This window comes from Ostrinia nubilalis, chromosome 26 (genome assembly GCF_963855985.1).
Source record: "Ostrinia nubilalis chromosome 26, ilOstNubi1.1, whole genome shotgun sequence".
In the NCBI taxonomy this organism is placed as follows: domain Eukaryota; kingdom Metazoa; phylum Arthropoda; class Insecta; order Lepidoptera; family Crambidae; genus Ostrinia; species Ostrinia nubilalis.
Genome location: NC_087113.1, coordinates 116,483 through 129,906, shown reverse-complemented (window position 1 = coordinate 129,906; position 13,424 = coordinate 116,483). Strand labels below are relative to the sequence as shown.

General features: G+C 47.4%; 3 protein-coding genes across 5 annotated transcripts in view; all 3 read right to left on the bottom strand.

Annotated features, from left to right (window-relative positions):
- LOC135084387 (RNA-binding protein 25-like) overlaps window positions 1-2,089 on the bottom strand; it is a 52,301-nt gene extending 50,212 nt beyond the window's left edge. Inside the window, 1 exon segment of the mRNA XM_063979161.1 lies at window positions 1,707-2,089. Coding sequence (XP_063835231.1) covers window positions 1,707-1,784 — 78 coding nt within the window. The 5' untranslated portion in view covers window positions 1,785-2,089.
- A 5,697-nt stretch (window positions 2,090-7,786) lies between these two features.
- On the bottom strand, window positions 7,787-9,295 carry LOC135084386 (uncharacterized). The gene is made up of 4 exons (XM_063979160.1): window positions 9,137-9,295; window positions 8,903-9,025; window positions 8,746-8,825; window positions 7,787-7,994 (listed from the first exon to the last, which is right to left on the bottom strand). The coding sequence occupies exons 1-4, from the start codon at window positions 9,293-9,295 to the stop codon at window positions 7,787-7,789; spliced, it is 570 nt and encodes a 189-aa protein (XP_063835230.1).
- On the bottom strand, window positions 9,142-13,405 carry LOC135084527 (uncharacterized). Of its 3 annotated transcripts, XR_010259876.1 has the most exons (4): window positions 13,124-13,405; window positions 10,110-10,448; window positions 9,809-9,868; window positions 9,142-9,267 (listed from the first exon to the last, which is right to left on the bottom strand). XR_010259876.1 is itself a non-coding variant. In XM_063979295.1 (3 exons), the coding sequence occupies exons 1-2, from the start codon at window positions 13,241-13,243 to the stop codon at window positions 10,110-10,112; spliced, it is 459 nt and encodes a 152-aa protein (XP_063835365.1). In that variant the 5' UTR covers window positions 13,244-13,405; the 3' UTR covers window positions 9,142-9,267. The 3 variants fall into 3 exon arrangements, 2 of the variants coding, with proteins under 2 accessions (XP_063835365.1, XP_063835366.1); XM_063979295.1 differs by lacking the exon at window positions 9,809-9,868; XM_063979296.1 differs by lacking the exon at window positions 9,142-9,267 and having other exon boundaries at window positions 9,664-9,868.
- Window positions 13,406-13,424: the final 19 nt, after the last annotated feature.

Genomic DNA, 13,424 nt, shown 5'->3' with positions numbered 1-13,424 from the left:
TGTAACTATATAATGTGTTTGTTTATAGGAACTGGCAGAATCCCAAAAGAAGCTCAAGATACTGCAGAAATTTTATTATTTTTCGACAATTTGTTCGATTCCGTAAACGGTAGTTACAACAGAATTGAAAAGGGTAAAGTTTACCGATCTGCGGTCTCGCCAAAGTCACCACATCATAAGTTGTGGTATAAAAGTCTACCAATATTAAAATCCATGCAATTTGTTGGTGGAGCACGCTCAGGGGTGGTTCCATCTTTAAGAAGTTGGATTAAAACTATAGAAGCATTCCAGCAAATAACAAAAAAATTACATTCCATTGGGCTCAAATCGTTACTGCTGCGCAATTTCAATCAAGACCCTTTAGAAAATTTTTTTGGTGCAATAAGGGCTCATGGGCATCGAAATATAATGCCTACAGTGCCGGCATTTGAGGCTTCTTATAAAGCGCTTTTAATAAATAATATGGTGTCGCCTAAATCAATTGGGGCTAATTGCGAAAGTGATGATGGCTATTGTTTACAAAATCTCAAATACCTTTTTTATGAAAACATTGTTAGGCCCTTACCTAAAAATATAATAATAAATTTTGATCACATAAACATGGATCTAACCAACATTGATAATTTAATAAAAAGCCAAAATCCGTTAAACATCGAAAAATGCGCAGCAGCTGCTTATTGTAGTGGTTGGGTTATTAAAACAATTTATAAAAATATTGGTTATTGTGAAATGTGTAAAAGTGATTTAGAAGGGGATGGTGAAGAAATCTATTCAAAATTTATAACTATGAAAAAATATTCAGAAAAATGCAATCTTCACTATCCCAATAAACATTTGCTGGAATGCCTATTGCATATAGAAGAAATCACATTGTTAATTTTATCAACACAGTGTGAATCGGATCAAATATCCGAATATATAAAATTGGTAACCACTTCTCTTGTAACATTAAATTTTGTGACATGCGAAAGTCATAAAGAAAAAGTTAAAGAACTTATAATATGTAAAGGAATTTCCTTGATGATAAATGACTGGTGTAAAGAAATAAATAATATATTAAATGGTAAAAATATAGTTTTTGATGAAAATTGTCCTATGAAAATGTTAGCGCACAGATATTTTGTATCACATAAAAGTAAAAATAAAAGTTTTAAATGATTTACATATTTGTTTTTTATTTCTTTTACCTTGTTTAGCAATTGGTTATGTGCAGTTTTATTTTGGTAGATTTTTTTTCCAAATTAATGCACTGTTGCATTGTTTTGGAAAAAAATCTACCGAAATAAAACTGCGCCTCAAAATAATATTTGGAATAATATCTGGATACGAACCATGAACGACGAAAGCACCGTGTTACAAGCAGAAGCGAGTACGGAGCTTGAGAACTAGATGGCGCCTCTTTCTATCAAAACCTTGAGACGGCTATCTATACGTAGTACTTATTCTTATCTATGTTCCCGCAGCAGATCGCTTGAGGGGATATTAACTATGGCAAATTCTGCTACCCATGATATTGCTGCTATAACAGGTACCTAGGTTCTTCACTAGCTTGTAAGTATCCAAGGTCTTGATGTCAACCAAGTTACTAGAAATGTAATAATTCCTCAGAAAAATAACCACGAGGACTTCATTAATCACAGAAAATTAGATTTGAAGATTTTGATGTGAATTTTAACACAGGTTATAATGAAAATTTGAAGACTTACGTGAGTAGCCATGGGCATTGTGACGACTCCTGGGGCAATGCCGTACGGCACCAGGGGTGGCCGAGGTGGGTACGACATCCTACCACAAAACACTCGTTTTCTTCTCTGAACTCAAAGCACTCATCCGCTGCATACAACTAATGACACTTCAACACTATCACAAAGCTTGAAAATAAAATATTAATAAGACCTAAGCACTTTTTTAAATATTCACTATAAAAACAATAAATAACACATGAATAATTTAAATAAAACTAATCAAGCGCTGCAACTACACGTCCCATCAGCAGCCATCATTTTTTTCAATGATGCGGCCATATTGTTTTCTACATAGTTGTTATTCTAGATAGGTGGTCAAAGATCAATAGAAATATACAGCTTTTGAAAAAATCAATATAACATTTTTAAATTGAGTATAAAAAATAATATTCTATCACTTGCTATGATTTCAACTTCATTAAAATAATTTCATTTTTAATACAGAGATCTTATTTTTTATTTAACCTTAAATGACCCACCTAAGTCACCCTGGGTTACACACCTATTTAACCTTTCCACGGCCACCACCAGCCACCACGTCTTCTATAGAATAGGTAAAAAAAGACTCACACCTAAGCGCTGTAACCACAGAAATGAGAGAGAGTAATCGTTACTTTGTCAAAATTGAAATAAAAAAGAAACATTCAGTTACCGCAGCGGTATTTAGCGAGCGGCTCGTGGACTGTTTTGTATGGTACCTACTGACGGAACTCAAAAGGGTATTAAATGGGAACCTATTGCTATGATTCCACAGTCTGCCGCAGTGCCGGATTAGCCACGTAGCAAGAGTAGCAAATGCTACGGGCCCCGCGAATTTGGGGGTCCCGCGCTCCAACGCCTGTCTGACCGAAATAAAAAAATATTAATTTCGATAGGAGCCTGTCTCATCTGTGGATAGGAGCGTAAAATATCTTGCAGAACGAGGGCTTGCGTTTCGGGGTAGTGACGAAATTGTTGGTTCACCTCACAATGGAAATTATTTAGGCTTGCTAGAATTAATAGCCCAATTTGACGCTTTTATGGCTCAACATAATACAAAAATATGCTAATAAAGAAAAGGGACGTACTATCGGCAACAGTGTTAACTGCCCATTGCCAGTCATGTCATCTCGATCTATCGCAAAGAATCACCATTTGATTAGAGCGAGAGCAAAAACGGACATGGATAGTTAACAGTGTGGCCGTGTGTACCTACGTCATATTTATCAAAAACAACTTGTAAGGAATTTATTCATCTAATTGCATCAAGCATACTGGATCAAATTATTTGCGAAATTAAGAGATGCAAATACTACTCAGTTTCATTGGATTCTACTCCAGATATATCGCATGTAGACCAGCTGACTCTGATAATTCTGCCATCTGGACCAGTAGAATTTGTTAAGTTCTTGGACATGGAAGGTCATACTGCTGAACAACTCGCTTAAAGTTTACTAGATTTCTTAAGTGAGACTGGCATTGATATCAAAGATTGTCGTGGGATAATGCCAGTAACATGAGTGGGAAATACATTGGCTTACAAGCCCGAATTAAGGAAATAAATAAGTACGCCGAATATATTCCCTGTCTTGCACACTCATTAAATTTGGTTGCCAAGTGCGCTGCAGACTGCTGTACAGAAGCATTACTTTTCTTCGATTTCATTGAAAACCGCTATACATTTTTTTCCGCTTCTACCTATCGACGGGGTCGTCTTACGAACGCACTTAAAGATTCTACCTCAAAAATTCCGATTTTAAAACGGTTATCGGACACTAGGTGGTCAGCCCGAGCTGATGCTACGAAGGCACTTTTATGTGGTTTTGTCACTATTAAGCAAGTTTTGAAAGACATTTTCAGTAACGTGGATCAAAAACCGGAGTGCCGTTTTATTTAATACCCTAAACTTGAGAACCTAAAGCAAACCAAGGGCCCCTTGATAGAAATTTGCTACGGGCCCCGCGCTGGCTTAATCCGGCACTGGTCTGCCGCCACCAGACAGTTAAATTTCTATTGCAGCAAAACATGAAAATAAATATTAGTGGCCTTTAACCACACAACAAACGATTTTTTATCCGATTCGCACTTGGCCGGATTTATGAAACTTTGTTCCAAGTTTGTGATCCTCATTTCTAGCGAATTATGACGTATCGTTAAGTTCTTCAAAGCCTCCAATGTTAGGTACCCACAGTGGATTTCAACAAGCAAATGGATTTTAGGAAATGGAATCAAAATGAGTACTGGTTTATTTCATATGAATTTATTCACTATACACATTATATTACACAACTACCTATATTGTACAAGTTTACAAAATGTGTGAGCTTATATTGCTTACACAGGTGTAAATAAATATATCACAGCATTGTGCATATTATAAATATTTACAATCATTTAAAGTTGCTTTAAATATTCCTTTGACAATGTTTATATTAAATAATAAAGAAAAAAATATTTGTAAATATAAATAAAGTCGGGTCTCCAGCGAATGTTTTGCCCTACACTATTACGTAGAACATTTATTATTATTCTATACCTACACAATCAACAAAAACATGTCAGCATTCAACAAATTTTCTATACAATTTGTTGAATATCAACATTAAACAACATTGATTTTGTTGATTGTGTAGGTGTAGGGTAAAACACGCGCTGGAGACCCAGCTTAAACAATAAATGAATTCCACCTAAACGCGTGTGGGCATATTGTGTTAGCAGGAACTTTAACAGTATGTTTATTGATCACTGTCCGTTATTCTTATTAAAAAATACATAATAAATTGGGTAATAGTCGTTCATCTCGCTACGACAAGCCAGAAACACGGATGTACCGCCAATATCTATGTTGTTTTGCGACCCAAAAGAAAGTCTTATTGATCTCAAAAATGAAGCTCTTTACTCTACTCAAACTTAAAAGAGTTAAAAGCATGCTTGGGCAAAAAGCATTGAATTTTGATAAAGTGTGCTTTTGCAAATTCTTTTTTAGCATTAGTATTGACATTATTCGATATGTATCTACTGGTTATTGACTAATACAGATCCACCACTATTGCGGAATTATGCATTAAAATAATTGTCTATGGAATTAAAACGCGTCAACGGCACGCCCAATGAAAGCGGACGAGCTCACATGTCCGTTCACTACAGTCACTATCGACCGATTCATTGACGCCGTCATGACAGGTGCGGAACCACCCCTTAAGGAGTGCGCCTGCGAAGGTCGAAGCGAGGCGGGTGTGCCGTCGGCGCGCTCAGGCGACGACACACCGCCGCCGCCGCTAGTCGTCCTTGTCGCGAGCGGTCGCGGGCGCTATGTCGAGCTGCCGCCGGCGCCGCGAGCCCAGCACGCGCGCCGCCACGTAGCCCAGCAGCGAGCCGGCCAGCGCCGCCGCCGCTAGTCGTCCTTGTCGCGAGCGGTCGCGGGCGCTATGTCGAGCTGCCGCTGGCGCCGCGAGCCCAGCACGCGCGCCGCCACGTAGCCCAGCAGCGAGCCGGCCAGCGCCGCCGCCGCTAGTCGTCCTTGTCGCGAGCGGTCGCGGGCGCTATGTCGAGCTGCCGCCGGCGCCGCGAGCCCAGCACGCGCGCCGCCACGTAGCCCAGCAGCGAGCCGGCCAGCGCCGCCGCCGCTAGTCGTCCTTGTCGCGAGCGGTCGCGGGCGCTATGTCGAGCTGCCGCTGGCGCCGCGAGCCCAGCACGCGCGCCGCCACGTAGCCCAGCAGCGAGCCGGCCAGCGCCGCCGCCGCTAGTCGTCCTTGTCGCGAGCGGTCGCGGGCGCTATGTCGAGCTGCCGCTGGCGCCGCGAGCCCAGCACGCGCGCCGCCACGTAGCCCAGCAGCGAGCCGGCCAGCGCCGCCGCCGCTAGTCGTCCTTGTCGCGAGCGGTCGCGGGCGCTATGTCGAGCTGCCGCTGGCGCCGCGAGCCCAGCACGCGCGCCGCCACGTAGCCCAGCAGCGAGCCGGCCAGCGCCGCCGCCGCTAGTCGTCCTTGTCGCGAGCGGTCGCGGGCGCTATGTCGAGCTGCCGCTGGCGCCGCGAGCCCAGCACGCGCGCCGCCACGTAGCCCAGCAGCGAGCCGGCCAGCGCCGCCGCCGCTAGTCGTCCTTGTCGCGAGCGGTCGCGGGCGCTATGTCGAGCTGCCGCTGGCGCCGCGAGCCCAGCACGCGCGCCGCCACGTAGCCCAGCAGCGAGCCGGCCAGCGCCGCCGCCGCTAGTCGTCCTTGTCGCGAGCGGTCGCGGGCGCTATGTCGAGCTGCCGCCGGCGCCGCGAGCCCAGCACGCGCGCCGCCACGTAGCCCAGCAGCGAGCCGGCCAGCGCCGCCGCCGCTAGTCGTCCTTGTCGCGAGCGGTCGCGGGCGCTATGTCGAGCTGCCGCTGGCGCCGCGAGCCCAGCACGCGCGCCGCCACGTAGCCCAGCAGCGAGCCGGCCAGCGCCGCCGCCGCTAGTCGTCCTTGTCGCGAGCGGTCGCGGGCGCTATGTCGAGCTGCCGCCGGCGCCGCGAGCCCAGCACGCGCGCCGCCACGTAGCCCAGCAGCGAGCCGGCCAGCGCCGCCGCCGCTAGTCGTCCTTGTCGCGAGCGGTCGCGGGCGCTATGTCGAGCTGCCGCTGGCGCCGCGAGCCCAGCACGCGCGCCGCCACGTAGCCCAGCAGCGAGCCGGCCAGCGCCGCCGCCGCTAGTCGTCCTTGTCGCGAGCGGTCGCGGGCGCTATGTCGAGCTGCCGCCGGCGCCGCGAGCCCAGCACGCGCGCCGCCACGTAGCCCAGCAGCGAGCCGGCCAGCGCCGCCGCCGCTAGTCGTCCTTGTCGCGAGCGGTCGCGGGCGCTATGTCGAGCTGCCGCTGGCGCCGCGAGCCCAGCACGCGCGCCGCCACGTAGCCCAGCAGCGAGCCGGCCAGCGCCGCCGCCGCTAGTCGTCCTTGTCGCGAGCGGTCGCGGGCGCTATGTCGAGCTGCCGCCGGCGCCGCGAGCCCAGCACGCGCGCCGCCACGTAGCCCAGCAGCGAGCCGGCCAGCGCCGCCGCCGCTAGTCGTCCTTGTCGCGAGCGGTCGCGGGCGCTATGTCGAGCTGCCGCTGGCGCCGCGAGCCCAGCACGCGCGCCGCCACGTAGCCCAGCAGCGAGCCGGCCAGCGCCGCCGCCGCTAGTCGTCCTTGTCGCGAGCGGTCGCGGGCGCTATGTCGAGCTGCCGCTGGCGCCGCGAGCCCAGCACGCGCGCCGCCACGTAGCCCAGCAGCGAGCCGGCCAGCGCCGCCGCCGCTAGTCGTCCTTGTCGCGAGCGGTCGCGGGCGCTATGTCGAGCTGCCGCTGGCGCCGCGAGCCCAGCACGCGCGCCGCCACGTAGCCCAGCAGCGAGCCGGCCAGCGCCGCCGCCGCTAGTCGTCCTTGTCGCGAGCGGTCGCGGGCGCTATGTCGAGCTGCCGCTGGCGCCGCGAGCCCAGCACGCGCGCCGCCACGTAGCCCAGCAGCGAGCCGGCCAGCGCCGCCGCCGCTAGTCGTCCTTGTCGCGAGCGGTCGCGGGCGCTATGTCGAGCTGCCGCTGGCGCCGCGAGCCCAGCACGCGCGCCGCCACGTAGCCCAGCAGCGAGCCGGCCAGCGCCGCCGCCGCTAGTCGTCCTTGTCGCGAGCGGTCGCGGGCGCTATGTCGAGCTGCCGCCGGCGCCGCGAGCCCAGCACGCGCGCCGCCACGTAGCCCAGCAGCGAGCCGGCCAGCGCCGCCGCCGCTAGTCGTCCTTGTCGCGAGCGGTCGCGGGCGCTATGTCGAGCTGCCGCCGGCGCCGCGAGCCCAGCACGCGCGCCGCCACGTAGCCCAGCAGCGAGCCGGCCAGCGCCGCCGCCGCTAGTCGTCCTTGTCGCGAGCGGTCGCGGGCGCTATGTCGAGCTGCCGCCGGCGCCGCGAGCCCAGCACGCGCGCCGCCACGTAGCCCAGCAGCGAGCCGGCCAGCGCCGCCGCCGCTAGTCGTCCTTGTCGCGAGCGGTCGCGGGCGCTATGTCGAGCTGCCGCCGGCGCCGCGAGCCCAGCACGCGCGCCGCCACGTAGCCCAGCAGCGAGCCGGCCAGCGCCGCCGCCGCTAGTCGTCCTTGTCGCGAGCGGTCGCGGGCGCTATGTCGAGCTGCCGCCGGCGCCGCGAGCCCAGCACGCGCGCCGCCACGTAGCCCAGCAGCGAGCCGGCCAGCGCCGCCGCCGCGCCCGCCTTGGCGCCCACCACCAGCCCCGCCGGGCCCGCCGCCAGCGCGCCCAGCGCCGCGCCGCCCACGCCGTACGCGCCCGCACGGATCCTGCGGACCACGGCGTTAGTTGTTGATCGACGCGAGGGAACGGCTCTGGGGGACACCGAACAACGGTTCCGGAGCCATCGCTTCGATTGTTTTTTTTTAATGGCAACCAAACCTCTCTGGGAGGTTTATTTCTTTTTTTTAATTTATTTAAGGCATCAAACAGTCATGTATAGTTACAAGTTTTACATAAATATATGTTTTTACAATAGACCAAACAGTGCCTGTAATTGTACGTACATTATTGTTAAAAAAATATATAGTTCAACAGACGCGTATCAGTTTGCTAAACAAATAAAAATACAGATAGAAACAAGAGAACAGAATAATATTATAATTATAATTTCTGCCAATGTCGAGTGAAACATAATTGTCATAATTATCAATAGAACGTGGGTGTTTCAGTTCTATTGATTTTTCATGGATTCCGTGGAAGTTAAGTATGCCCGTAAGCAGGTTTTAAGACGCCACCGGGTTCAAAGCGGGTTGTTCATACGACAACCCACTCGACACTCGATGCGCGCTCAAATTCGAAGTATTTCAATGTTTTTTTATAATTTAATATCACTTCACTGCACTTTAGAACACAAAATAACACCAAATTTGTACACTAAAGTCCATTAATTAAATAATAAATTGAAACCATTAAAACAGATCGACCATGCTTCCCGTTCAACTACCCTTCACGGAATCCGCTTCGATTGATATTTACGAATAGAAAGATTATTTGACAGTGGAGAAATTACTTGTATACCTTTCGGCGAGAGCGAGATCCGTTCGCGCGGCTTGCACGTTTTCCGCTGCCGTTTCTATATTCGTGGCCGTATTGGTAACCTGTAATGTGCAACGAGTCAGTTAATGATCAATCGGTGAAGGATAAAGTGAGCAGCGGCAATGACGGGCGAAGCGACCTGGTCCCGCTGCGCGCTGGCGGCGCACTGCACCAGCTGCCAGGCCTCGTGCAGCGCGCGCACCTCCCGCTGCAGCGCGCTCCACCCGCGCAGCACGGCCTCGCGCTCGCGCAGGATCGCCTCCTGAACAAACAATTTTTTCTCTTATCTCACTAACTTGAGTCCCTTGCTACTAAGGGTTCTTCCAAAGTTGATAAGTTGAGCGCCAGTATATGCCCCTGGGTAGGTACTCACGTGGTCTTCGACTTGCAATTGCAGCTGCAACGGCGCCGCGTGCGCGACCACGCCCACCGAGTCCGTGCTGACGGCGCTGCCCGCCACCGCCGGCTCCTCCGCGCGCCGGTTGATCGACAGCGGAGACGTTTCTGCGGGCGGAGTGCGGATCGTCAACATCGTTCACGTCGGTAATTTGCCACTTGAACAGTTTGCACAGTATAGATTATGCACAACGTCCTATGAAACCAATAAATAGGTATACCACGTGTCGGTACTCGGTACCCAAATAATTCAGGGCTTCTGAAAGGTTAGATGGATAAATTAGACGAGAACACTGAACAGCCAGTTCAAGTTAAAAACAGCACAAATTAAAATGATAAAATCTTAGCAATGTCGTATTGCGGTAAACTGAAGCTCGCGTTTAGGAATCTAGATTAATAGATGAAATTATGTGAAAAATGTTATTCAGACATCAACTTAAATGACGAGTGGGTGAAATTATTGAAACTTGTAATCTGCATACTGTATTTCAATAAATATCATTTTTTTGTCAAAGCAAATAGGTGAGCGTTGATTAAATCCACAAAAACGTTTTACAGTCATGCTTTCAAATCTCGAAAATATTTACAATTAATGTTTGTTAAGGTTTAATTCACACTAATTCATGATCATTTGCTACTATTGCCTTACCACTGCGCAAGGATGATCTGCTTTCAGAAACAATCGATCTACAACTGCTTTCTATTACTCCTAAAATAAATCAGAACTTTTTTATAAACTGGCAATTTTAAGTATAAAAATTTTGTCTGGGTTATGACGGGCTCAGATACTACGAGTATGTGATGAATAATTCAATCAAAAAAGGCACAAATAAAGACTCCAGTAACTTAATAAATTGTGTCAATAAGTTTTATCGTAAAATAATTTCTTATAACGGCGCCGCAGCGCCTCCAGCTCGCCGAGTAGTGTCCGCAGCTGGCCGCCACGTTACCTAAGTAGTCGACGATCGCCTTGAGCGTGAGGTCCCTGGAGCGCTGCGTGAGCGCGTCGAAGCGGCGCAGGTCGGGCGCGCGCACCTGGCGCCGCAGCGCCTCCAGCTCGCCGAGTAGTGTCCGCAGCTGGCCGCCACGTTACCTAAGTAGTCGACGATCGCCTTGAGCGTGAGGTCCCTGGAGCGCTGCGTGAGCGCGTCGAAGCGGCGCAGGTCGGGCGCGCGCACCTGGCGCCGCAGCGCCTCCAGCTCGCCGAGTAGTGTCCGCAGCTGCGCCGCCACTCGCCGCGCGTTCGTCTGCTCGGCTCGCACGCGCACCCACTCGCCCGCCTCTTCGTACTACAACGATCCACGAAAATATGATATATACGGACTCTTTATGCGAAAAACCAAATAAATGTTATAAAAAAACACTTATTCGTTTTTCAACTTATCAACTCGGAAAGGGATCGTCACCGCCTTACGCCTTGCTATCAACTAGGCGTCAACCTAACGTATGTAAGCGAATCGGCAGCGCCGTAAGCTCGCAGGCAACTAGCCGTAAGTGGAGAGTCCCGAGGCGGGGCGATTACATTACAATAGGCGTAGTTTTTTAAAACTGTCATAACGAGACTCTCTCATAAAGGATGATGGGCACAAATGTATGGAAAGTGGTACCCGCTCCAATAGCCATAACCAATATATATTTTAAAAGGCCTTTAGATGTAGGAAAATTTCTGCTATGGGGCCAGTTCTAATTCACGTTTTGAAAGCAGTAATTCCACTAAGTATTATAATGAAAGTATAACACAATCATCCATGTATACGAGTATGTATTATGACTACATTCTAATAATATAACTAAAAGAAGCATTGAAAAGGAAAGGATTATACCTACGATGAACTACCCAAGCTATTAGCCCTTTATTCGCTTTCATCATCATCATCATGATAATTTTAGCCATAGGACATCCAGTTGAACATAGGCCTCCCCCAATGATTTCCACAATGGCCGGTTGGTGGCGGCCTGCATCCAGCGCCTTACCGCTACCTTTATGAGGTCATCGGTCCATCTTTTGGGTGGACTTATTGGGTCTTGTGGGTTTATTTGCTTTAGCAACCCATAATAAAACCCTTAAGAAGTAATAAAACTTTAACCCCTTTATTAATAAAAGTTACACCCTAGTTGAACTCTGGCTTAAATTGTCGTTTGGTTTGGAAATGTCATTTTAATCCAAGGCTCTTCCTAGGTGTAACTTTTTATTAAAAATGGGGTAGTACTTCTTTAAATAAAAATATTTATTTCACAATTATCCCCATCAATAATTATAAAGTTAAGGAAGGATGCTGGAGCAGTAAACCCTTCCTGCCTCGCATAATATAAGTACCATACGATGGACACGTATGATACTTCTTCTTCTTCTTCCTCGGTCCCTCACTGATGAGGATCGCGACCACAGATAGTGTTCCTCCACAGACTGCGGTCATAAGCTGTGTGGACCGCACGATGCAAACTCCCGCCCACCGCCTTCCTCACCGCGTCCGACCATCTCGTCGGTGCCCTGCCCCGAGCGCGTCCCCCTTCATACTGTATGATACTTAGGTTACACAAAAAGTATCTTTATCTTCGAACGCAAAAAGATCTGAGGCTGGTGGCCATAGTAAATGTTGTTCGTCTTGGTAAGACCTTTCAAATGACACTACAAACATAACTATTGGAGCCGGGTACAATTCTGCAAAAAAGTATGTATATCTTCGTACACAACCAGATCTGAGGCTGGTGGTCATAGTAAAAGTTGTTCATCTTGGTAAGACCTTTTAAACGATACTAGACACATATCTATTGGAGCCGGGTACCATTTTGCCCATTGTCCTTTTGTATGGCAATACAAGCAAAGTGACGTCACTATATTGTCAACTCAATTAAACTACTTTTTTGAATTACAATGCAACCAAAAATCTTAATTTACGGGTAGTTCAAAATTTCGAATTTCGAATTATTGGGTAATGGTGTCAAATAGTAGTACTAGTACAGTATGCATTGCAGTAGTAAGTTTTACTGAACAACTTAATATGATTATGGTCATGATCCCTTTCCAAGCTGATAAGTGTGCTTCTACCTTTAATAGGCCAGTGACCAATACCATTATTTTATTCAGGCAGAAATAAATTCCAACCAAATCAATTAAGACCTGTGACCATGTTATTTCTTCTAGTGTAGATATAAAAAAAACTGGAAGTTGCAAAACCAGTTCTTTGCAAGGATAGAAGACACAACAATAATGTTTATGCACAGACACATGCATCAGTCAAACTGACAAGATTAACATTTATTATTTATTATTTTTTATAAAATCAATTGGGGTATTGGGACAAAATTAAAATAAGTAAATAGTGTTCTTGAACATATAACATAAACGTGGATAAAATATGAAAAAAGTGTCATATTTTTATACTAGCAACTATTTATACTATGAAACAGCTGATTTTGTTTTTTTTTTACTATCTAATCTGAACTTTGTTTTATTTTTCTAAAGGCTACTGACAATAACAAAACAAAAGTTGATAAGGACTATTTACTACTTATAACATAACAGGTTGGTCATTGCAGTCTAGAAACTGATACAAAGGTCAATTGATTTGGGTATACCTGCATCTTGATGTATTTTGGAAAATTACATTTTAATTAATTACCTAGGCACCAAGGCATATAACTGAATGCAAAAGTAGTGATAAGTTACTGTCATTAACATATTAGGCGGTAGAACAATAAATTAAACAGGCTATGAGAAATTACAACAACAAAACGTTGTTTCAGCAACAAGGATGTTTTATACATTTTTATAATTTTTCTATGCAACCTTGGTGAATGAAACTGCCAATTTTTTAAATAGCTGTTTATTTATAGACTCTCCTAGTCATCTGCAAGAGATATACGCAATAGTTCAACTATTACGTCTATTGATCCCAAGTTAGCGAACAAAGAGATACTGCCGACTAAACAGCAGGTCAGATCATAACTAAGACATACTGACCTTAATAATATTCGTTTTGTGTTGTCGCAATAAGTCGAGATGGTGTGGAATAGCTACTTCATTAAACTTCGATAGTGGAAGTTCCACACGCTTCAGCGGAAGTTTGTTTGTCTCCTCCATTGTGAACACAAAGTATAAGTAACAAAAATTATATTTTTCACGTAGCCATACTTTAAGTAAGAACTATTTGCAAAGCACTGGCTCTGGTTATACAATAAAAATAAAATAATTCACAAAAATAACATTGTTCGCTGCGTAACGAAGAACGTCAACCTTGACATCACCAAAGACATCACTGTCT